The sequence below is a fragment of the Trachypithecus francoisi genome, unplaced genomic scaffold (genome assembly GCF_009764315.1).
Source record: "Trachypithecus francoisi isolate TF-2019V2 unplaced genomic scaffold, Tfra_2.0 Lachesis_group1, whole genome shotgun sequence".
Taxonomy (NCBI): Eukaryota; Metazoa; Chordata; class Mammalia; order Primates; family Cercopithecidae; genus Trachypithecus; species Trachypithecus francoisi.
The window spans coordinates 67,340,127-67,367,302 of record NW_022681454.1 but is presented as its reverse complement, the minus strand read 5'-3'; the positions used below and the strand labels follow the sequence as shown (position 1 = coordinate 67,367,302).

Genomic DNA, 27,176 nt, shown 5'->3' with positions numbered 1-27,176 from the left:
GCACTTAAAAATTAGTGACAATTGCATGCTTTTAATGAGATTTTTAAAATGTGCTTTATTATGTGTTATATAACAGTAGCTTACGTAGTAAGTTACTACGCGTTTGTTGAGGCTCATAAGTGACTGATAGGGTTTTTAGAAGCGAACATAGGAAAAACCATTCCAAATCAGTTCACTTACATAATTATAATTTAATTCCAATTTACTTACTATTTCTTAGTCTATAATAAAATTTTAAGCAAATTTTGCATATATACCATTATTCATATTTTAATTTGAAATAGACTAGGTAACTTACTACTAACACTCAATTTTATACAGAAATATTAATGCATGCAGAAATGTCACCAATGACCTGGATTCTAAAATATCAATAGATATCCAGTCACAATTTCTAAAAATCATGTTAAAGAGAAAAAGGTCAGAGGGAAAGTACGTACTTAGCATCAACACTAAGGTGCCTTTACAAATCCTGTACATTTCTCTCATCAGAATTGTATGTGACCAATTAGACTAGAAATTGTCTCCATGAACTCAGGAATCTTTTGTTTTCTGTTCACTTCTGCATCACCAGAAATTCCTAGAATTTGTAGTACTTAATTATCCTCAATATTTTCTGAGTAAGTGAATACAAGTTAATTACAAATAATTTCAATGCATAAAAATAAGCTACTTCTTGGGATACCTGTATCTATATATCAGTATACCTGTATCAACATCTAGTCTATCTCTATCCAATCACCACACCCTCCCCGAATGTGTAATTCAAGTCCTGGCAGATTATTTTCCGAGTTTCTCATCTAACATACTCCCAATTGTACTCCACCCCCATCCCTAGTATTTTTCTTTTTTGTGGCGGGGTGGGGGGAGGAATACATACATACAAGACATAACAGTAGGCTTTGCTACTTCCAAACTTCTTCCTAAAGTTTTATGCTAAAAAATAAAATGATGATTACGGTTTTTCCATCTTCATTTCCTTCTACGGAAAGGTCAGTAACAGACCCTGTGGGTGGAGGAAAAGGATATAGGACAGGCACTCTCAGGGAGCCAGGGTGTGGTGGGCCTGGACCATCTTAGTCACCAGAGGGACAAACACACAGACAGCTGCTCCAACTGCACATGTTCTAAACGGTCTGAGTCACTAACATATGAGCAGCATACAATGTTGACAGTAATCAATTTGTTGTAAACTTGTGAAGATTTCTACTATGTAAAGAATGTATATAAATTAAAGTTTTGTAAAAAGAAATCTTTTAATTTCTGCAATTAAAAGTGTGTATATTATTTGATTTTTAAAAAGACAAGGGTACTAAAAATATACTTGAGAAAACATGTCGGCGGGGCGCGGTGGCTCAAGCCTGTAATCCCAGCACTTTGGGAGGCCGAGACGGGCGGATCACGAGGTCAGGAGATCGAGACCATCCTGGCGAACACGGTAAAACCCCGTCTCTACTAAAAAAAAATACAAAAAACTAGCCGGGCGTGGTGGCGGGTGCCTGTAGTCCCAGCTACTCGGGAGGCTGAGGCAGGAGAATGGCGTGAACCCGGGAGGCGGAGCTTGCAGTGAGCCAAGATCCTGCCACTGCACTCCAGCCTGGGCCAAAGAGCGAGACTCCGTCTCAAAAAAAAAAAAAAAAAAAAAAAAAAGAAAACATGTCTTTGAGGTTTCCCAAAAAATACATGGACAATATTTAATATAAAGATTTTGCAATAATTGGCAACAAGCTAAAGAAAATATGAGAGAATAATTAAAGAAACTCTTAATGCTGACTATAATTCAATCTAGCATGTTTCTAGAGCCTATAATTATAAATTTATAGTACAGAGAATTCCATATCGGCATAAAATGCTAAAGCCTGCTATTAAAAAAATGTTAAGACTACATTTTTGAAAATAATCTAGTACTATGGTAACTTAAACTTCAATTAGACTTTGAACTAGAAAAGGTAGCCTAATGTGGGAAAGAATTATCTTTTTTTGGTGTTTCAAAATGTTAATCTAAAATAAAAATAGCTATATAAAGGTTATTTTTATAGCCAGCAGGAAGGGTACTTTCTTCACATTGTAAAAATGTTTAAATATTATTCAAAAAGGCTTATGGAAATTATATTTTCTTCAACTACAAAATAACTAAATAAGCAATTTGCCATGAGAATATAAAATTTCTACTGTCCCATCACTTTAGTTATGTTATCAGTGTTGTTCTGCCTAAGTATGACTGAATGACTCGAAGACAGAAAAGAGATGTAATTGGGTGGGGAATAACCTGCATGCGCAAATATATATATGTGTGTGTGTGTGTGTGTGTGTGTGTGTGTGTGTGTGTGTGGATATATAATATTTATTCTAAACTGCCGTCTCAGTTTGTCATCTCAGGATTGTGTCAGTGTAGATTAAATAAAGTTTTAATGTGAGGTGCCTAAATATGGCAAAACGTGAGCCTAATTGAATTTGGGATGTTTTACTATATGTAATAAATGCTGCATAACATTTTCAAAATATTTCCTAATTATAAAATTTGAGAATAATTACTAATTATTTCTCATTGTATTTGTTGTTTCCATGTTTTATTAAAATAATCTTCAGATTTGTTGAATAAAATACACCATTGACTACCTGCTTGAGTCTGTGATTTAAAGATGAATATTCTCGAGTTTTAGAAAGTGGATCTCCAACCAATCACATGGCAATCAAGACAGCTGAAAAGATACATTCTGTTTTTTCTGAGCAGAGTAATTTCAAACCAACAATAATAGAACCTCCTGAGTTAGCTGATCAGTGTAAACATACACATCTATAAGTGCTAAAAATAATTTTCCAATGACTCTCATTTAAAAAGCAAGTAAGTTAATGAAAATACTGATTATACAACAAATATTAATACTGCTTCTATCATGAGAAATTTAAGTCTTTCTAATATTTGAGAAAACGTCCTAAAGAATGTAAAGCTGATGGTAAATATGCATAAAACACAGTACTAAGCCTGATAATAATCCAATGACTTCATTTTCAAGAACAAGACTTAGAGATCATTTTAGAATAGAGTTTTAAAGGTTGAATAATGTTTAGTCACTTTTTAAAAGAAAAAAAGATTAACTTTCAGTATTCACTTAAAACTTTAAAAATGTTTAAGGGCTCATTAAAATACGCAAATATAAACTTAAAAATAAAATTATTAGGTTATAGCTGATGTAACTACAGAACCAAACAATCTTACAGAATTAATACAAACAAACCTACAGAGCCAATAACATTCAAATTAACAATACTAATTAATGTGACAATTCATGTTATTTTATTGAAACTAAAATGATACTTTAAATTGTATTATCTGACATTACATGGGAAATTTTCAAGTTTAACATAAACTAATGATTTAATTCTCTTGCAGTTTTTCTATATTGAAAAGCCTGTGAAACTGTTATTCAATCGATGAGGCTTATTTTCATATGGGTTTCACTTGGTTGTGCATCGTTTACAAATTATCTGACTCCATTACTTTAACTTTACTCTGAATAGATAGTATTTAAGCTAACAGAATCTGAATGAAGTGTTACTTGGAAACAAAGCAAGAGCAGATCTAATGAAACTGCGTATTGGTCCAGTACTCAGATATAAAATATATTACTTTTTAAATTTTTGTGGAAGTTAAAACATAAAATGCAGTCCCTCCAATGATGATCTTCAGTGACTGAAGACTATGTTCAGAAAATCTATTTTGAAAAACATGATACTAAATTCAAGGGTAGTAGAATATTTCATGAAAAACAATGCCACTTTGGCATAAAGATTATTTTGTGTTGAAGGTAAATAATATGAAACACATATAAAATAAAATATAAGCCCTCTGCTCTTCCCCTATTTGACTAAAATTAGGACTTAAATTTACAAAGATGCCCCTCCTCCCCTGTCCCCAAAGAGCACAAAAGTTGAGTATAAAAGACTTCAGACCCTTATCAGCCTGGACATGGCACCAAAGGAATCTAAATAACACATTTTACTAATTAGCCTTTATCTTTCCTTTGTTCCCCCATTCATTTAGCCTACCACAATTTGCTCCTTTAGTTATTCGGATCCTTTTCCTTTGTCTTGTCACTTCTCTAAAAGCATATTTTTCTTTGTTGAAGATGCTCTATATGCCAGAGTTTTAAGCATCTTTTTTAGATTTACTCAGTTTTTTTTTTCATGTGTACCTTTCACGTAACATGTTAATAAACTTCTGTTTGCTTTTTTCTTCTTGTTAATCTGTCTTTTGTTACAAGGGTCTCAGCTAAGAACTCAAAAGATTAGAGGGCAAATTATTTTTACATCTCCTACAAAGTCAATCTCTTATTTTAAAGACTAACCTACTGAAGTCCTAGCAAGCAAAGTGATTTACACAAAGTGGTCTATTTCTGGTAGAGGTGGTATTTGAAATATGGGTCCTTATTTATTAATCTGGGTTCTTTGAAACTTAACCTAATATTTTTTTCATTTGACAATTCTATATAGATTATGTTGACCAAGGGTAATTAATCTTAAAATATACCAGCGATAAGGACATTTTAAATTCTTGTTTTATCTTAACAGTACCAGGTTTTGAGTTACAAATGTCTTCAGTGCACTTTACTTCCTTAAATAAAATATAGGCTTGAACTAGTTAACTTACTGACATGAAAACTCTTTAGTACCAATTTAATGGAAGGTTTCTAAATGGGCAATAACTGGGTTTATATGCTAAAGTCATGAGGTAACTGTTTAAGAGTTTTAATTATGTTTTATTTGTAATTCTTTACCATAGACATTTGAAATTCTAGTAAAGTAATTTGTGTTAACAAAGTTTAACTGAAAAGGCAGGAAGTATTCATGTTTTAAAAATGTGAACATTTCTATGTGTGTGAGCACCTTTCAACATCTTTTGTTTTTGTTGGTTTGCTTGCATCTTTTTGTTTTTGTCGGTTTGCTTGTTTTGCTGTAGACACTATGAAGCTCATAGAAATGGCCCTCCTCCTCAATCCCTCAGAAACTGGGTTGTAATAAACACGTCTGGATATTTTAGGAAAAAAAATAAAGAAAAGGAACTCCTCGGTGTGTTCTGAAGGAAAAAATAATTTAATAGCTTGAAACCAGCACTGTTACTGTGATACCATAGATATGTATAAAAATTTCCATTTGACAAACAATTTGTGACTAATTTTCCAGATACCACAATTCTATTCTTAGACTGAGATAAGGGAGTAGGTATTTTTAACTATACCTTGTATAACATTCCATTTTAAATTTTAGATCTGAACTATGAAAAGGGAAACTGCATCACATAAGCAAAGTCAGGTATTCTTTGCTCATAAAATATCTTCTTTTCCTCTGGATGGCAAAGACTCAATCATTTTTGCTTGGACACTAAAAGGGACTAGCAATTGGGAAAAAAAAAAAAAAAAAACCCTGAAGTATTCCTTACCTTACTCTATGAAAAAAATAAGGTCAAATTATCAAAAAGAAATAAACTGAAGTGCTTTCCTAAAGTTGAAATTTTCTGGTAACTCTTCTCCAGATGAGTGAAGGTTGCAGATGTCTATGAAAGTAACTTGTATATTCTCTGAGGAAAGAGCAAAAAAATTGAATTCCAATATCTCTTGCAACTTACTTGCAGCTGTGTTGTGTGTCTACAATTTTAATTATGGGATTTCTGAAAAAAGAGGTAAAGAAGAAATTTGCCAATTTACATGTATTTACTCAAAAGTCTGCAAAGGTATAAAATAAAGGAAAATGACCATTGGAATTCTTGCTGGTTGGCTATCATTTGATTCTACAACTTAGAATTACACAATAGATAATCATTTCTATATTGCCTTTGACATTACCTCCACATTTGCTTTCTTATATCTTTGTCTCTTTTAAATAAGAGGAAGAGAAATACAAAAACTAGAATTGAGACAAGTTTTTTTTTTGTTTTTATTCTACAATTGAAGTCTTATTAAACTGTTAGGCAATAGGTATATATTCTTACTTGCAAATGTACACAGTTGTTCATTAAATTCATTTAATAATATATTTAAGGTATAAGCCAGGTCTATCTGGTATGATAAATCATGGACAAAATATATAAAATTCCTACTCTCAGAAAGTTTATATTCTAAGGAGAGAGAAAATTAATAATATAGAAAGAAAATTTTGAAATCAACATTTAATGAGAAACTCTTGTCACTGAACACAAATATTATTAAACAATCTATGTTCATTGCCTTGAAAATTCATATTTTCCTACCAAAGAGGAGGACATTCATCTTTAATCTTACTCTGTAGTTTTCTAGATTGGAATGGCATCTTCAGAATATTTGAAGTACACGAATTAATTTATATATCACCAATAAAATTCAGTAAAATTAAATATGACAATAGTTTATCAAGGTTCTGTTACAAGAAAAACAACAATTTGTAGTTGATAAAGACCCCACAGAATAAAAGACTGATTGCAATGATGAATAATGCATATAGCCTATGGTACTAATTAACCTTGGACTCCAAGAAGATATTACAGAACAATAAGGCTAATTTGAATGTGGTCCGGTACTTTTCCCTATGGCTTATGGTTATCACCCTTCAGAATACGTAAAATTTTGTTTTGTTAAAAAAGAAAGATATCTTTGTTATTGTTTTTCACATAAAATCATGAAAAAGAAATTCTATTGTTTGACATTATTCGCTTCCCAAAAGCTAGGCTAAATGTATACATACAATAGGTTTATATATTCTTATTTGCAAATGTGTATACTGGTTGATTAAATTATTAAACATTAAATTAAGTTTATTTAAAATATGTTTATAAACTATATATGTAATATATATGTAATATACTAAGTATAGATAAATTGTAAAATAATATATTTTAATAACCAATTTGAAAAATGTCAGCTAAAACTTTAACACATGATCAATTCTACTAGACTTATAAACATTTTCAATTTATATCCAGTTTTTCCATTCATATACCTAAGAGTTATTCTTTATCTTAAAATAATAAAATCAATAAAATGGATAAGGTATAAACAAAACCTGTAATGAACATATTTCCTTCAAACAGAAACTCATCAATTTCTTCAAACTATAATGTGCTCCTCTTCTGTGACTAAATCACTGTTGGATGGACAGTAATACTGATGTCTGAGAAAATATATCTTAATTGAAAATGCCAATCTTTAATGTCTTAACTGTGGAATTCAAATAATAATTTAAATATATTTTTAAAATACAAAATAACATTTCAAATTTCTTTTCCAAAATTCTTTTGAACGAACTTGATGATAAAGACCTTTTTGGATTTTTTGAGTGGCATGACACAGCCCCCTCAACCCCCAAAAATACTCCAATGTGACAAAGCATAACCTAAACATATCAACTTTTCCTTTATGACATATTTAAAAATAGTACAGCAAACAAGAGGAACCAGTATGAAGAAAAATTGAATACCTATTAGAAAAGTGTCTCTAATACCTTTAATATTAACACATTTTAATTGACAGTGTTACTATTTTAGTACATAACATTTTTTTGTTAATTTTTAGAGTTTGTGTACATGTAAATTTTTGACGGAAATATGTTGTATTTGAATCAGTCTCTTTTCACAAGATAAAAAGGATCAAGTGCCTAAGTGTTCTTGAGATTTTTAATCAAAAGAACTTATGAAAATATTGTTAAAAAAATCTTCCTATTTAATTAGTCATTTGTCACTCATATAATTATTACATATACAGCCTTCTTTTTTCTTTTTAACTTTTTTAAAAAATGTGTTGGTGAGAAAATTGAGAAAAAATTAGGAGTTCTCTCCTAATGTTCTCTCCATGACCAGAATGACATAGCAGTGAAGAGCAGAGAGACCCTGGAAGATATGGCCTAGGCTTTCCTCCAGCTCTAGCACTTACTAACTGTTATCTTCATTACTTCTCTGTTTTTCACTACCTGCATGCATGCATGTATATGTGTATGTGTGTGTGTTTGTGTGTGTGTGTGTGTCTGTGTCTGTGTGTCTGGATCCAATTACATAATAAATATGATGTGCTTAGAATAGTTTGTGATATATATAGACTTTGATATAAATGAATTGAATGAATTTATATTACAGAAAATTTATAAGGGAGGAGAAAAAAAGCAGATTAAAACAGTGTGTAAGTAGAAGAAATCAAAACAACACAAAATAAAGTAACTTTAGAAAAAAGTAGTAAGAATTGGAGAAAAGAAAAAAATCAGAAACAACCAGGTTTTAAATCTTACCTAGCAGTTGAAACTTAGAGGTTTTCAGGACCCAACACTACTGTTTTAATTGACCTTAAGAGCTAAAATAGTTAGTGTTTCTGAGAGTTGAAACAGGATATGTTAACTTTATTAGTAGACAAGCTGAAATGGCAGTATACAAATAAAACAACATCTTTTTGTTTCCAAGAACAAAGCAAGAAGACTTATTTAGGAAAAACAAAACAAAATTAAACAAAACAAGAAAATCTGAAGATTACTGGAGATCACAGTTACATTTAGCTGTGTATCTCTCCTTTATATAGAGAAAACATGAAACAGCTGTTGTAATCAGTGCTTATAAATCTATGAGCTCTAAGAAGCATTTAAAATGGTGAATTAGAAACAATTTACGGCCGGGCGCGGTGGCTCAAGCCTGTAATCCCAGCACTTTGGGAGGCCGAGGCGGGCGGATCACAAGGTCAGGAGATCGAGACCATCCTGGCTAACACGGTGAAACCCCGTCTCTACTAAAAAATACAAAAAACTAGCCGGGCGAGGTGGCGGGCGCCTGTAGTCCCAGCTACTCGGGAGGCTGAGGCAGGAGAATGGCGTAAACCCGGGAGGCGGAGCTTGCAGTGAGCTGAGATCCGGCCACTGCACTCCAGCCCGGGCGACAGAGCGAGACTCCGTCTCAAAAAAAAAAAGAAACAATTTACACGAAAGAAAGAAAAGGAACATATATTTTTCTACAGCAGTATGGACATATACTCCTTTTCAAGACTTATTATAAAATTAGTAGTATTTATAATATAAAATTGGAAAAAAATACCTGCAGCTTTACTTTCTTTTCTACATCAAATAGACTGAGAAATACAAAAGTAATCATTTTTGGAATATCTTCTAAAAATAAAGAGAAAAAAGGAAAATAGGAGTAAAGGAAAATGAGGGAAAGAAATAAGGAAGAGGAAGAGAGAGAGCACACTTAGGGAAATTGGATTTGCAGTCAAATTTTCCTTAATTATTGAATTATTTTAATATATAAGTAATGAGAAAGTCTCAGTAAATATTAACAGCATTTGATTGCATATATGTTATTTTGAATAATATGAGACCTTCTTTTCTACTTCAAAATCATCATGTATTAGTAATCTCTTAATTGTACCCAATTTAATAAAACTTTCTCCACTAAAATTAAGTCACATATACAAGTTATGCAATAATTAGACAATCTTCAGTTCATTGTGATTTATTTTCATATTACTGATGCCATATATAAACATACATAGTCATATGAGTAGAATTAGTTCTTTTTATATCTTCTTTTCATACAATTATTAGCAAATAGTTGTCTTTGATTTTGATTTTTCAAAACAGGTAGCAGTTATTATTTTTATTCATGTCAGTACGACAATACTCTCTATACTTGACCTTTTACCACACATTTCTTCACCTGTCATTGTAGTAATTAAGCTTTATCTACTTTTTAAATTAAAAACTAATATGTGTTATATTCTAAAATGTTAGAAATCCCAGTCAGGTTTTTTTTTTTTTTTTTTTTCTTTCAAAGCTAAAGCTGTATTGGAAGCTAACTAGTAACTCAAGGTTCTTGGAAATCATATTTAATCTACATTAACCTTATTTATTTCCAGTTATAAAATAAAAACAACAGTATATATCTGGTAAAGTTATTGTGAGGATTAAATTCTTTTCTAGAGACCTGGCAAGCAGCTGGGTGAGATAATGCATGGATATGAACTTTCTTTTTTCCAAAACAGTTCTGTTCTACCCATGAGAACATAAGGACATTTGTCTTCATTATCATTATGATGGATTCATTTAGATCAATCATGAGAGAAGTAGCAATTATTTTAATTGTACTATTTTGCTTATAAAGATTTTTTTATTTCTGCTTTTGCTTTTAATTGTCTTTGCTTTGTTTTGTGTTCTGCTTCTTTTCAACTTCCCACCATCAAGAATGACATGAAAACACTTCAAACTGAAAGTCTCCTCCAGTCAGAAACCTTGTCCCTGCTAAATGTGTAATTTTGGAGTTGGTGGGGAGATGAAGAATCTTTTAGCTTCTTTATTGTGGAAATGAAAAATCTAAAGATCCAACTAGGTCCATGAGGTACAGAGGATGCTCCCACCTCAGAATCCTGACAAAGTCTCCTCCCTTATTTTATACAGTACAGTTTTGTTTTATTGCTTCCATACCACACCTCCAAACAAGACAAAAACAACAAACAAAACAAAACTTGAATACAAATGACAATTAATACTCCAAACGCCAAAACATGTTTAAAAAAATCCTGTACTATTTACAGGAGCAGACAAGTAACACAAAGCAGCTTATGTGTCCAAGAATGTACAAACCAAAAGTTCAGAAATGGATTGAGAACTTTTAACCCATGGATACGATCTCTCCCTCAACTACAACATATATGTCGAGCTTATGCCAAAAGGTGCCCTGACCTCCATCTGGATGTTCCCATAGGAAATATGTTAAAAAGTCTAATTCAGTTCCTGATTATTCATAGAGCCTAATTATAGGGCCTCTATTTTCTTGGATAAGAGCTTCAGAATCCTAGACGTTCTTATGCATTCTTTGCTTTGCTCACTCAGTCTTGCTTTGCTTATTTGTTCCATCTTCCCGCTACTACATTTTTTTCCTTTCTAGCTACCTTTCCTTTTCCTCAGTCTGAGGTCTGAAAATAGGATCCGAATCTCTCTTCTGTAAAGACAACTCTGGTGGCTCCTGTGTCTTTCTGGGGTGCCGCCCTCTCATGTGCACTCTAGTGCAGCTCCTACAAACAATGGATTAAGCTCACAGGTGATCTAAGTTGAGGGGACATCATTAAATGAATTTCAAATGCATTTTGTTGCAGAACATGTAGTAAAAAGGTACAGACTTTGAAACAAACACACTGGGTTCAAATGTCAATTTGCCACTTTCTAGTTTTAGTTTGTGTGATCTTAGTAAAATTAACCTTCCGAGCTTTCAGTTGCCCCTGAAACGGTGGCTCGCAGGATGTTGTCAAGCTTAAAAGAGTGAATATGAATAAAACATTTAACAGTACAGGCACATAGCAGCTTTTTGCAAATGTGTCAACCCTTCTTGTTTTACCACTCCAGTTAAAATATCCTGACAATTCTGATATTCAGAATCTTAGATCTTATTTCTTGGGATCGCTATTATTTCTAGTATATTATTGCTTTTTACACTGCACTTGAAAGTCAAACAATTCCCTTTGGCCTACTTTTGTATTTTCTAGGAACAAGCTCCTTTTCCCCTCAGCTTTCGTTCCATTCCCTGTAAGTGCGGATGAAAATAACTATGCTCTCCTGAGGTCTGCTCAGGGGAACACTCTGGCTGGTCTTTCCCTTGATGATGACAGGCTGCTCTCGGCTAAGACTTTCCCCTTCATCAGATTTTTACCAGAAGTCAGATTTTTCACCCAATTCTGTACTTCCTGAATGCTTAATTTCTTATACCTTTAGTTCCTGATAAAGGCATTTTATTTATGGTCTCTCTATTCCTGTAACATATATTTAATCATTAACAACATGCCTGGTTGGTCTGGTTTATTTCTCTTTTAAATTGAAATGAAAATGTTCACACTTGCACTCATACCAACAACTCTTAGAAAGCTTCAAAGTCTTTAAATGGTTTGCCATGAGTAGCTGGCCTGGTCGGACGGTACCAGGTTGAGCGTGCTCCTGTCTTCCAGTGCTCCAATGGCCAGAGTGGTGGCAGCAATACCAACAAATACTACTACAAAAACAAAAACAGAAGCAAACAAAAGACCCCACCACTTTATCTAGGATTATCTCTCACTGAAATTTGAAATTGCTTTAAACTTTTAAATCTAACTAGCAAGTATTGAGGATTTTCTTTGTGCCAAGTACTAAGATTTATGAGCCTCCAATATTTAAAATCTAATCCAGGTTTTGAAATCATAATCAGTATGTTTATTGTGGGAGACAGTGTAAACATTTTTTAGCATGAATTGGTTTCTAACATTATGTACTGAGAGCAATAACCACTCAAGGCCTGATAATGAAGTATGAAAGAAATCCAACTAAAACTTGATTTCTTTCAGTGTTATTTGGTTAAACTGCTAACAGACTTTTTTTTCCCCTTGTTCATAATAGTGTTCTGGATTTAAATTCATTTTCACCTGAATAAAGACTGAAGCTCCCCCCACATTTAACTACATTATTCTATTGCTGCTGGTCTGTGTGGGCCTTGAGGAGCACAACCTGACTTAAATGGGCTCTATTATTACTGTTCAAGTTCCCTCCCCACCTCCCTCTCCAACCACTAACTGTGCCAAAGAAAGCCACTGCTGTCACAAAACAAGGAGTCTTCACTGTTGTGACATTTCATTTATCTGGGCAGCAACATTCTTGAAAGGCGACTTGCCTAGCTCTAAGTGAAGTATGGAAGACAATCAAATGCAGTTAAACAAACCAGTGTTGACATATTAAATCATGCTTGAACCAAGAGAGCAAACACAGATGACACACAGAACCTTCTAAAGAGAATTTAAAATAAATAAGTAATACAGGTCAGTCTCGTTCTAAAAAAAGAAGCGTTTAGCATTGGAAAATATTGGGAATAGGTGAATATTTAAAAATCATTCACAGGACAAAGTAATTATGTCGCTTTCAGATTGTGAGGCATAAAAGTAGTGTGGGAAAAGAAAGCCTAAGGGAAACATGGGAAACTGGTGAAATCACATCACATGACTTTTCCAACCCATAGAATGGAAAATAAAACTTTGATAGTCTCATTTTTTATTTTATTTTAGATATGTCCTAATGGAATCCTTTCAAAATACTTTGAATTCATCAGAGGAAAAGCCCTTATGCATATGGAGTAGTGTATTATGATTCTCTTTTACAATCACACAGCAGGAACTTTCCAGCATTCATTCTCCACATCTGATTCCTGCTAACAATTCCATCAAAGAAATGTAGTTATCCATCAGTCAAATTATCATTTGCTCTAATTGTTACTTCCTCCAAACTGTGGTTCTTCTTTCTTTCCTTACCTTTTCTTTTATAAACTACACCTTTACAGTGCTCAAATGAGCAGGATATCTTCAAGCTCAGAAAAGATGAAAGCATATCAACAAATCACTTTGGTTCTTATAGATGAAACACTACTGGTCAGCCGTAAATGCAGACAAAGCATTTAAGCACCAAAGAGAATCAAATATTTAAAGACAAGATGTGATCTACACGCATGACAAGAAATAATAAAGGATATAAAAGCATTTTCATGTAATGAAAACCAGTTATGAGATCATGTATAGCTTAGAATTCATTTTTTTACTGTTATTGCGAATTACACACTTCCTAAAAAGAACTATGCCAGGGTTGGTAATTCCATGCCTTCCTGACTTATAATAATTGTCACGTCTTTCTAGACTAAGGGATGAGTTACATTTAAAGGCAATAATTGTACAATTTCAGTAAAAGGCATACTTTTCTATGAGTAGCATAAATTGGAGAGAGACAGAGATACAAATTAAGCTACACTTGCTACTAGATAGTTTTCTATGCAACCCTTTAAATTAGGTAAGTAGATTTCTCAAGGTTAATCTATCCAGGGGGTACATTAAATAAATCTATAGAGGTAAAGCACAAAATATTTAACATATTAATCCTAGATATGGACCTAGGAAGTAGCAGTACTTTTTATTCAGGTTTATCATTGATGCAATGTACAATTAAAACTACAAATCAATCATTGTGATTGAGTGTGGTTTTACACTGTACAAAGTCAAAAAGTAAAACAAAGCGTCTGAAGTAAAATATATAATTTTAAGGCTTAAATTAAAATATGGTGGTTGTGTGATATCAGACAGGTTACTCCCTTCCCCAACTTCCCACTCCAGACCTCATTTTCCTTATTAGCTTACTGACCTTCCTAAAATTTTCAACTCATATGTTACATTTTTATTAAGGTAATGAAACAAGATATGCTAAAAATATAAATATATTATTATCCTGTCTAAAAATAAAAGTTTTCCTTTTTCCACATGGAAGGATCATTGTGTTGCACTTACATTTTGCAATGAAGAGATTATGAAATAGACCAATATTTATGTCTGTATTATATCTTCATTTTTAGTACTATGAAGAAACATGATTAATCTTATTGCAGTAACTAATATTAACATGACACCTCTAAAGTCATGCCTTTTGTTTTCTTTATACAGATGACATGAATTCATTATAATTACTGAGTTGACTGATGAAACCAAATTTAACTTTATCATATCATTTAGGAGTCTTTATGCTAAAACTATTTTAAAAAAATAGTTTTCTGTTCCCAAGTTTCACTCATATCTTTATTTCATACTCCTTTCTCAAAGACTCAAAGAAAAGACTTTGCCTGAATTCATTTTAATTTTAATTTTTTTAGAAAAGCTTCAGAGATTGTGATCAGAAAAGATGAAAACAAAAATGTAAGGACAGAGAGGGAATTGTTTTTCCTAAGTCATGTAAATCATTTTAATTCTAATGTTACTTACAGAAGGAGGAAAAGAAAAATCACAGCTTTTCTTCTGTTCATTACAATGTTAAAATGACAATGCTTATTAACAAAAGAAAGTTACTTTACTTGCCAAATTTTTCAGACAGCTTAACTAATATGTTTTCAGACATTAGCTATTTAGTAAAATAACATGAGTTTTGAGTAAAACTTAAATGAAAGGTATCTTTGAAAAACATAAACATTCTTCATTTTTTACCTAATAAAAAACTGTGAATTTAGTATTGAGGGGGTCAAGTAATTTCACAAATTTTATCTTCCTATCAGTTCACAGTAACTTTTTTTTTTAAGTACACATTTTGTATTTGGCATGGTGTACCTGGGGAGCCATAAAATTTAGAATTTGTGAGTTCTCAGAAGGCTTTCAGTACCAACCATGTGAAGGTGTAAGAAAACCTGAAAATGTTTCAGGTACAAGCACCAAAAAAAAAAAAATCCTAAACTAAGTATAACAGTTTTAGGTTCCTGTTATGTTTCGTTTTAACACAAATTCCATTAAAATTAATAAATTGAAAATGTCTGCAGTGGCAATCTACACAGGGCAAAAGCAAAGGGAAGCCAAAACCTGGAGTGGTGGAGTGCCAGAGCATATCCTAGGCGGCCCTGCAAGCTCAGTGGCATGAGGCAGGCTCTGGGAAACAAGGCAACTTGAAATTTAATGTCCCAGAATCCAAGAGAAAAGGCCATAGCCTTGTACCAAGTAGGGAGACCTTCAGAAAATCTGAAACTTTGAAAAGCTGGCTACATCTTCAAGAGGACTCCGAGTTAAAAAATAAAAATAAAAATAAAACAAAATAAAAGAAAGACAGAAAAAAGAAAGAAAAGAAAAGAAAAGTGCCCATGTGCACAAGGAAAGCACAAAGACGCTGTTATCTAATAACCCACAAATGGGAAGAAGAAAGCACAACCTTCCTTCAAGAATCAAAATCAGTGGCCTTCTCTGGGTGAGGTTTTGGGGTGCAAATTCGTATTAATCACCAAAAGCCAAACACACATGACTTTCAAATCTTACAACACATGTCAACCCTGGTTTCATGTAACAATCAACTAAGAAACATTTTTAAAACTATTGAACCTCTGGCTAGCACCATACCCTGGTATCAGAATTTCTACTTGGTATGGTCAACAACAATGCTGTTTAAAATGATTGTGTTGCACTTTAAATGTTGAGCACAGAAGAATTAGATAAAATTTGGTCCCAATAATGCACATCAGTAAGAGGAAATGCTAAATCATGTGAGAAACCCCTCTAGGTCAGTAAGAAAAAGACAAGCATCCCAAAAGGGGGCAGAATAAACAAACAGCTAATTTACAAATTGAACTCATTAGAACATGGATGCATCTCTACTTTTTTCTCTACTTTTCTGTTGTTTGGCTTTTCCTCTAATTGGCTAAATATTGCCTATTTATGATAATGGGATAGAGAAATGATAGTTAATATGTAACTCTTAAGTCATAATGCAATTATCAGAAAGAAGTGTTATTAGTTCTAATACTATCAAAAATTAAATAATTACCATATATATGATAAAAGATATTGAGCATTTTGAGGGGGGAAATAAACATTTAACTAATGCACAATGGCTCTAAAAACATTGATACCGTACTATTATTACATATATAAAAGGGACTAAGATAAATAAATTACTGTTCTTGACCTTATATACTAACATGGTCCTAATTTATCTGTACCTAAGTATCCCAATCTGTGAAATAAAAAAGAAAAACACATTCACTGCAAAAGTACTTCTTAAACTTGAGTGTACATAAAAATCACCAAGGAATGTGCTAAAATGTAGATTCAGATTTGACATTCTAGGGTAAGGCTGAGATTCTTCCTTTCTAAAAAATTCCCAGGTGATGTCAATGCTGCCGGTCCATGTACCATTTCTAAATAGGCAGACATTACTTGAAGCTACATGAACACTTTACAGGTGAAGATTATAACATTCAATATTTCACAGAGGAAGAAAGCAGGACTCAATCTGGTTTTGTAACTTGACCACAGTTACGTATTTACCAAATGCTAGAGTGAGATTTGAGCGGAGGCCGGCATCACTTTTAAGTCCTATGCCGTTAATCTGCTACGCACACAAATACCTCGTGATGCTTTCAGAGATCAATTTTAATGTTTGGAGTCTATTGAATGATTTTATGCAAGTGTTGGCTACTTTGTTTCTTATACTTTGCATTCCTTTTTTGAACTATTAGTTCTCAAGAATCTGAGAACTGATACTGAAATATTTCCTAAATCACACTCTAAGTTTTCACCATCAAATTTCTCTGTACACACTTTTCCCAAGAGAGCGGTTCTGTTTTATGTTATCAGACTTTATGAAAGTTCTTTTGCTGGTATCTGAATAACAAGAAAATAAGCAAACAATAAAACAAAGGGACTATTTTTTAGTGTCCTGGAACATTTAAATGTTGTAAATTTTAAATATATAAAGCTTTTTGTGAGGTCTTTATCATTAAAATCTTTTCCTGATAGTTATCATTTTATAAAAATGCATTATAATAAAAGGAGCTTATCCAGTGCATATTATTTTAATAAATGTTTATTATTAAGAGGTGTTTACACAAGTATGAGACATTTCAACATAAAATATAATCATTAATTCTCCATCCATATAACCATGATGAAACTCAAGTCCATTAATGTTAAGATTCATTTGCACAGTAACAATATGGAACATGTCATCATCATATAAAACATCCTAGAAACCTGCCCAAAGTGAAATTTACAAAGTAGTTATTACTGTTACTGTAAATATGAGGTATAGCATTTGCCTGTTACATTTATTCTAAACTAAAAATATATACAACCTCAAGACTTTCACTAGTATAATTTATTTTATGAGTGAGAAAGTAGGAGTGTAAACCAAATTTAAAAGTTTGACCGGAAATAAATCACAAGGTTTTTGTTTCTTCTATGTTTTTTCTTTCATTGCCAAGTCCCCGTATTTGTCCATCCACATAGAGCAGAAGAGTCACTAGTCATTAACCATTGTCCAACCAATGAAATGAGTTCTTTAAGAAAAAAAAAAAAATGGGTTTTATACTTTCAACGGGTATAATAATTTACAAATAACCATCCACCAACACCACACATAGATAAACTGGATTGTTTCATGTTTGATATGCATACATTTGACCCTAGATATTTATTAGGAGTTTTCTGTCTTTAAGATAATAATAAATGTGTAAAAACATCATATTTTAGCTGGTAAGTTCAGGAATCATCAGGTCTTTTATTTCTCAGATTTTAATAAGCAAATACATTTTTGAAAGTGTAATTTTAGAAAGAAATGATAAATACATAAAATTAACGTATTAAAATAGATTTCTGCACTGGAAGCTCCCTCTGTTAGCTGCACTGTTTCCCGTATTTTTCACAGATCCTCCCTCATTTCCATGTTAAATGCCACCATTTCAGAAAACAAAACAAAACATTTTCTTACTTCCCTATCTAAAATACCACACTTCATCCACACAGCCATTAGAAAATTTCACAAATTTTAACTGTAAATGTGAGTCTATATGCATGTTTGTATGCATATATGTCAACATTCCTAGGATACAGGAATTGTAAAGGCTGGATAGAGTGCCTACTACAATAACAACTTATAGAATTAGTGATAATGTCTACCCAGATAGCAAATTTTTCAGTTTTGTACTTCTAACAAAAATTTTATAAAGGAAGTTCTATAAAACTTACATAGTTTTATTTACCCAATGGAAAAATGTAGCATTATTATTTGATGAATTAAATTGCTCAGGAATATACTACGTACTTAGAGAAAACTAGATAATTTTATAACCTGTAGCTATACTTTATTTTATAAGGAAGACACATATGCCTATAAATACATTTTGTTTTTAATGACAGCTAAAATAAATAATCTTAATTGAATAAATACAGGGTGCTAGGTAGTGTGCCAAGTAATTTTTATATAATATCTCACAAGATTTTTACGAGCTAGTTAGAGATGAGGAAAGCAAAGAACAGAGAGATTTGGCAATTTGCATGGGGATATAGTGTTGGTAGACGGCAGAGGTGGAATAAGATTCTATTCATTTTTACTCAGAATTCATGTGTTTAAACTACTAGGGTATGCTGCCTCTTACGAGCAGCATATTTCCCACCATATTCAAATTCAATTAGTCACATTTAAACATGTACATCTCCTTCATTCTCCCAAATTTAAAGAAAAATGTTCAATTTTGCAAAGATATCCAGTCCGTAAACATATCTACAAACATATTTTGTGCCAGTGGCATGTGTGTTCATTTGGGGAGGGAAGAAGTATTTGGGTTAGTGGTTCTCCAATGGGAGTGATTTTGCCCCCGGGGAATATTTGGAAATATCTAGACACATTCTTGACTGTCAAACTGGGGAGTGGGGTGTCCTACTGCATCTAGAGGGTAGAACCCAAGAAAGCCGCTAAATAGTCTACAACGAACAAGACAACATCCCCCTCCCCACCAGCAAAAATTATCTGGCCCAAAATTTCAATAGCTTCAGTGTTGAAAAACCTCGATTTAGAAAAAACAAACAAACAAAAACGGACAAACAACAACAAAAATTGCAGAATACTCTCTAAAATTTTATTAGAACTAATCTAAAAGTAGGCAAAATAGGGGGAATAAAAGACTATTTGAATTATTCTCTTATGTAATGTTTGTAAGTGGGTGAAACGATTTGGCTACTTAATTGCCTTGGTTGTTCCTCACCAAAGCAGAACACACACCCACACTCACCAACACATCTCACACGGGCACCGTTGATATTCTGTACTTCCATAATTGCCATCATTTGTTCAAATTTTGAAATTAAAATAGGTTCCTTTTGTTACGTATAATAACATACTAAATAGAACGATAAGTTCAACCCCTTTGATGTTTTTTGGTAATGTGCCTAATTAAAAATAACTAGGCTCTCTAATGCATAATTACATGAACACCTAATATACTATATTTCCAGCCAATTTTGTTTCAATCCTAAATAGGCACCAGAAGTATGAATGATCAACATTCTACTCCCTGCTGTAACTGTACTGTTTCTGAATCAAGGCTCTTTCTTGAATTGGGTATTTTCACTACATTTTCCTTGCTGCGCAATCATCTCCCAGTTGGACAATTAATAAGTACTTTTTCTCCACAGCCCTTGACGTGTAACCCTCCTTATCCTGTATTTTAGCATGTACTGTATACCTTCTTCACTCTGACTGGTTTTGGCAGTGATCCACAATCTGAATCTCTTTCCTCCATTTGATATAAGTGAAACTATAATTATCTAGGGCTAATTTCAAATTACTACTTCATTCCACCAGCAACTGATGAAGATTAGTGGTCTTGCCTTGCATCTGAGTAAGTCAGCAACATAATCACAAGAGAACTCAGCAGGCAACATTTGATTCATGTGAACTCAATTACTTCTGTCAAAAACATTCACTTCAATAAAAGGCAGAAACTTCTAAAACGTGTTTTTGCCAACCATTTTTCTACTAAAAAAAAAGTCTCACATGAGTCTTAGGGGAAAAAATAGCATGAATTTCATCAGAAATAATAATAAATAACAAGTGGGGAAACACACTGGGATAAATGGATTTGAGACATTATTTGTTTCTGAAAATAATAAAAAAAAAAAAAAAAGACTTCCAAGTAAGAAATCTGTAGACTTAAATCGGTTTATTATAGAAAATTTAGACATATAAGTAAGACTTACAAAAATAAATGTACACTATATTTTAAGTTCATAAATAGAAATGAGTATTTGGTTACCTCGTCAAAACCAGATTATTATGGGTGAGGTAGTCTATTTCTCTTAAAGAAAGTTAAACGAGAGGAAGTTATATGAAGATGACAGATCACAAATTGCTAAATTGACCAGGACTCCAGACTCACTGCTTGGTCATCCGGATTGAGGCCATATGTTAATGAGCTGCCTAGCATTCTGAATCTTGAAGGTTTAGTTTGTAAAAGGCCGTGTGTCAACTCCATCATGTAAAGCACATATAACAAGTCACATAAGCATGATATGACAGCAAGTACTCAGTCACCTGCCAGCACAGACTAAGAAATATTAACATATGGAAACCATTGCCACAGACATATTCAAACTTTAGCTTCTCAATAATATAATTATTTTTAATTAAATTCTAATATAGTTTGGTTACTAAGAAACTGAATAATTAAATGTCATCATGTAATATGGCCATATTATATTTAAATATGTGATGTTCTGTGCTCTGTAAAGTTCAATAAATTGTCTTCTCTAATAGCTAAAATGTGAAGTACCAATCACATATGACTTAATACCTTGAATGTGAAATTTGGCCTGAGAGTCTTAGAACTAAGAAATGATTAAGCTAAAAGACTTAATATCCATCAATTTTCAGACCAAGGAGCTATTTTACAGATAATACAAAGGTAAAATGAATCAACACAATGTGGTATTTAACACAGAATAACACGGTATTCTTTTACACCTTTGCAGTTTTTCTTTACTCTCTTTTGAATTAATTGTCCTTCTCTTTTGCTTTTTGACTTCTTTCTCATCCCTTAGGTTAAGGAGTACACAGTCTCCTGCTATTCCTGCCATCAAGGAGTATGTAGACTAACAGGAGTAGAAAAAATAATTAGACAGATAAGAAGTATGCAAATAGATGTAAAATAATAGTTCTAAATGGTTCTATGAAGGAAAGACATATGAGTAAACAGTGATGCTTGATTTAGCCTTGATTGATTGGGGCATCTTCTCTGTAGAAGGGATACCGGAGCACACATCTGAAGGATTAGTGTATGTTAGATATAAGAATAATTCATGGAAGAGAACATATTCTTAAAACAACAAGTAGTGAAAATGAGCAAATTGTCTTTGAGAAACTGGAAAAAGCTAGCTTGGCTAGTGCGTAGGGAAGGGGAGAAAGCAAAATTTAAGATGAGTCATGAAAGATAACTGGAGCAAAACCATACAGCCTCTTAATGAAAAAACTTTGTCTTAAAGGAGACCGCTGAAGTGTATAAAGAGTGTGGTGTGTGTGTGTGTGTGTGTGTGTGTGTGTATGTGTGTGTGTAGAGGGGAGGTTCCAGGGGTGGGATGGGTGTAAGAAACAAATGTTTGCATTTGTTATAGGTGATATATTCATATGGTTAAAAAACCAAAACTATATATAAAGTCATTCATTAAATTTGAAAACAAAGTTTCAACAAGGTTTACCTCTATATTGAAGGAAAAAGGAAATAGAGAGAAGCAGATAATTTAAAGAGAAAGTTGACTGGTAATTTCTATAAACATTTTGTGATGGATTGGAACTGGATAGCGAGTAGGAAAGAGGTGAGAAAAATGATCCCTAAATTTCTGGCTTATTTAGAAGGATGGTTCCAAATCATCAAGATCCCCACTCAGAGGTTTGAGACTAGCAGGTTAACATTGTAAAATGAGCTAGAGTCATGGTGGCATTTTATAGCACATACACACACACACACACTTACATGTACTTATTGTGTATAGATAGAAATGTTTCAACAATATCTATGATGTTTTAGTTCTCCAAAGCAACCCCTCGAGATTTATTTATTCATTCAATCAGTCATTAAATCATTTATGTATAGAATAAACACTTGAAATTCTTCCTAGAGTGCCATCACATACCATTGGTACATAGTAAAATACCAACAGGCATTAATCACACAGACTGCATGTGTGAAACATTCTCTGGGCTGTGTAGTAAACTTTTTGCATCAACTCTGCAAACCACTGCTCCTACTACCAGGGGAGGAAGATAAATGCATGAATTAAGACAGAGTCGAGTTAAGTAAAGTTTTCTACAATGAAATGTCTCCAGTTAATCCACTGTCCCTCAATTAAGGGTCTACTTTTCAATTATTAAGAGAAGAACATGAAAAGAGAAAGAAAAGATGTGTGCTAACACTTGCACTAAGACAGCATTGCGTTCTGTCAGAACGCTGCTTCCCAAGATTTTTGTGACTATCACCAGCAGAATGTTTTAATCTCATCAACAATCAAAATGCATCCTCAAAACATGGAAACAGGTCTCTCATATTATCTGTCAATCAAAATAAAGACAAAGGTCATAGTGGTCTGAACTAAGTGATCACATATTCTCTAAAATAATAGAAACGAACAACCAAATAGAGTATGTTGTTTTATAATACTAATAAACAAATTTTTAGAAATAATTAATAAGATTTATATTTACAATATTTTAGACAGAAATATGTTCAGTGGATTGCTTATAACTCCTGCTTTTGATCCTTTAATTACATAAAACCTCACCTTAAACCAGTAAGATTGCTCAAAAATAAAAAACTAATATTCGAACATTCCTTTAATTCCAATCCTGAAGAAATTATGATTCATCTCCCCAATAAGCTTATAAGCATTTTAGAAACATAATTTTGATTTAACAAAACTTTCAGATATGCTTGTGTAGATATAAAATCAAGTGTAGAAAGTTGTAACTTGCATGGAAAAACAACAGAATTAATAGTAGATGGTATTTCAAAGATACAAAATAGAAACTGGTGCTGAAAAAGGAATTTCAAGTGAAGTGCAATGTGTTTCTGGAGAGAATTAATTAACCAAAGTTATTATAATTTACAGGTAATTTCCCTAGTTTTGTTTCCCTGGATCGATACTCAATCTATAGTCAAGCATGAACAAATGAGGAGGTCTGATTCATGTAACAGAGTGGACTTAGGAAACATAAATGTACCAGGTAGGACCAAGGGGCTGCTCGGCATCCAAAGTTCCCTCAGTTAATACTCATTAACTTTCATTACTTATTTAGTACACTCACATCATGATGAAAACAAGTTCAGGATCATGAGGGCAAGTAATTTAAATTAAAAAAATGCTTGCTCGCTTTCCTATAAGCTGCTCTTTGCTTTGATATAAAATACTCCCTTGTTCCAGAAAGCTATTGACAAATTTCCAGTTTAAACGGCCAACTAACCACACTGTGGGCAAAATGAGGGCATTTTCAAATGAAGACAGAAGCATGCATGATCAAGTTTCAATTTAAAAGAAAAATAAAAACAGAAAAAAAAAAATCTCCAAGGGCAAATTGCTTTAAAATGACCTTTTGTATGGGTTCTATCTTCAAATAGTTATTTTTGTGGGGCACTGCTTATTATGCATTTAAAAATATCTGTAATTTTTAAAAAGCAAGCACGTAATTGCAATCATATGTAAACAACTCAGTAAACTAATCCTCTCAGTTTACAAATGTTTTGCTGTAAAGTTCATATGGCTGAACTTTTTTTCTGAAGAATTTTTAAAAGGCAGTTAAAAACATGCCAAAACAAGTCTAACCAAAGATTTTGCATTTAAATTTGATACAGCAAATAAAGAGTAGAAGACAAGTTCATGGAGAGAAAATAGAAGCAGCAGACAATAATTATACAATGAAGGTTAGTAGTCCCTTGGTTTGAATTTTTCAAAAATAAAATTTCTAAAAGCAAAGTGAATATGAAATATTACACTGCAAGTCAGACACCCTCTGAGTATTAATTATGTATATCCAATAAAACATTACATTAAATCTTTCACGGTTGCCAGAAATTTCAAAATTCTGAAAAGAGAAAAATCAAACTTGAGAGAAATAATCTCCATAAATTAGCAAAGTAAAAGGTCATTTGCTCATAATCATTGGAGGAAATACATATACATGATCCAACTGAAGCAGACAGCCCCTGCAGATCCGGAGGCAAACTCTTACCTTGACAGGTGCCATTTTTCTCTTCATATCCTGCCTTGCACATGCATTTCCCGATGGGCACCAGCCACTCCCCTTCGGCGCTGCAGTGCATTTTGGGAGGTTCATCGGTCACAGAATGGTTGACACAGGAGCCTGACACTTCGAGCAATTGGGAAGAATCGGCTCCAGTGATGGTGTCAGGGAAGACAGCCAAGTGTCGTACCACAGAAGGGCATTTTTTATAGTATACACGCACAGAAACCAGAGCAATGCAAGCACCAACATCTTGAAAAGCAAGATAAAATCCCTTTTTGCTTAGAGGTCCTACATCTCTGACCTCTGTATTCAGTTTCATAACACGGTCACCAAGATCAAGTTCTGTAAAGCTCTCATCGGCAGCAATGGTATCAATTTTGATGTACTGGTTTTCCTTGATGTTTCTCCCATTCTGATCATCTGACTCAAAGTAATACATGTTAAAGGTTTCCTTACAGGTCCCCAGTCCTCCAGGAAGGCTGTTGCAGTCTCGCAGGGTAAATTTGAGTTCTATGAAGATTCTGGAAGCACCTTCATTGGAGATCCAACTGGTCAAAAGCCAGTTATTCTGATTCTGTTCCATCACTTTGCACACTTGGTATGTGTGGATAGGGGCATAATTTTCATCCACTTCACCAATCTCTTCCCACTGTACAATATAAAACAGAAAGATAAAAAAATTCAAAAAATAGAAAATAAACAGGAACTATAGCAAAAATTGTAAAAGAAAACTAATTGAGATACAGAAATTTTGTATCCTCAGTATGTGGTATTTACAGAAGGAACTGGATATAAAGCATTGGGAGAAGAGAATCACAAAGTTTTTATTGTCATTTTTAAATTAAAAGTAAATTAAGAAATTATCATTCTTCATTTCCATCATAACTCTAAGACAAACACATATGAATATGCCCCAGGGCAGGGGGGAGGAGTCACGTAAAAGAAATTTATGCCCCAGGGTAGGGGGGAGGAGTCATATAAAAAATTTAAATGTGGGTGAGTTTAACAAAATGAAGCAAAGAAAGAAAAATATGTATATTTTGAATAAAGTTCAGCATATACATAAATAGAGCAGAAAAAATTTAAGAAGAATACAAGAAATGCAATTAAAAAAATGAAATGAGGGAAAAAAGGACCACAAATTTGAAAAAGAAGGGAGAAAAATGTAACATAAAAATACAGTCATTTATTTAAATCTGTCATGTCACAAATAACACATCAATGGAATAAAAGTTGAAAGAAAATCCATTAGTTTAAAATTAATAATAGATCTTGATTTCACTGAACCCATCTATTCAGGACTCTCACAAATTGGCTAGCTAAATATTAATTCATAGATTTATCTGCATATATAAACATTGAGACAGATACGAAAGAAAGATTAAAAATTACAGATTAAGAATATGGATAACCTCGTCATTTTAAATACTAACTAACTTCTTGTGATATGTTGGGACCCCATTAATTCTTTCTTATCGAGGCATTATTTTATCCACAGTGGCCTAAGAGTTCTGAAGATTTACAGGATGTAAAAAAAAAAAAAAAAAAAAAAATTAAGTACAATTTACATAGCTTCCAAAATATTATTTGGCCAAAGAAGAGTTCTAAACCTATCTCTTTCCTGGTAAAACACTCCAGTTTTGAGAATCTCGATGTACCATAACCATTTCCTGAACAGTACAGAGCCAAATTTTTTTTTTCAATAAAGACGTAATTATAATTTAAGGAATTTCTGAAACCTGTAAAAAATTTGTGTGTACAAAAACGGTATCTAATTTTAAATCTTTGCTACTGAAACAGAAAGTACAATGAAACCATACTGACTTTCAAAAAATCCAGAATGTGTGATTTCAGACATTAAGTATTGTAGATTAAAAAACTATATAGACACTCATTTCTTAGACGTGAAATTAAATATAGCATTATTTCTTGATTCTGTTCTAAAAGCAAAGATGTGAAAAATGCAGAGGCACAAAGGACGCAAATAAATCTTATACATCAGGTAGCTCCTCTTGAAATCTAGCTGCCACATCAGACAGACATAAGCAAAAGGTGCTAATGAGGTAAAGCTGCTGAGCTCCTTAAATTCACAAGATAGAGACATGAAGATTTTATCTTGCCAAACAATTTCCATATTATGTTATTATCTAAAGACTCAGGTCTTTCACTCAATTTCATTTTTGTCCTCTCTCAAAATGTATATAAACTCTACTTAGCTCCTGATTTTCTAAACCAGCTTTCTATTGCAGCACTCCATCATTAAACTACTTACATTTTATTTCCAATGTGATTTAAGTATCAATCTTTTTATATTATAAATGGCACCAAATATTATGATCAATATTTCATACATACAAAAAAATATGTCAACTAGTCAAATAAAATGGTAAGAAGTATCAATTTACTGTAACAAGATTAACTAAATATATATTTTTTGAATCAGTAAAATGAAAGATAATATCAAAAATCTCTTCTCTATAAAAAGAAAATAAAAATGTTACCTTATTTCTGTTTTAAATGTTTGTTTTATGATAATATTCCGAAACAAAACACAAATATATATATGTATATATATATGTGTGTGTGTGTGTATATATATATATATGTGTATATATATATATATATATATATATGTGTATATA

General features: G+C 32.6%; 1 protein-coding gene across 1 annotated transcript in view; it reads right to left on the bottom strand.

Moving 5' to 3' along the window:
- The window catches only part of EPHA5 (EPH receptor A5), a 351,895-nt gene that overhangs the window by 247,995 nt on the left and 76,724 nt on the right, over positions 1 to 27,176 (bottom strand). The window contains exon 3 of the mRNA XM_033214556.1: positions 24,520 to 25,183. Within this exon, the coding sequence (XP_033070447.1) occupies positions 24,520 to 25,183 (664 nt within the window). The remainder of the gene's footprint in view (positions 1 to 24,519; positions 25,184 to 27,176) is intronic.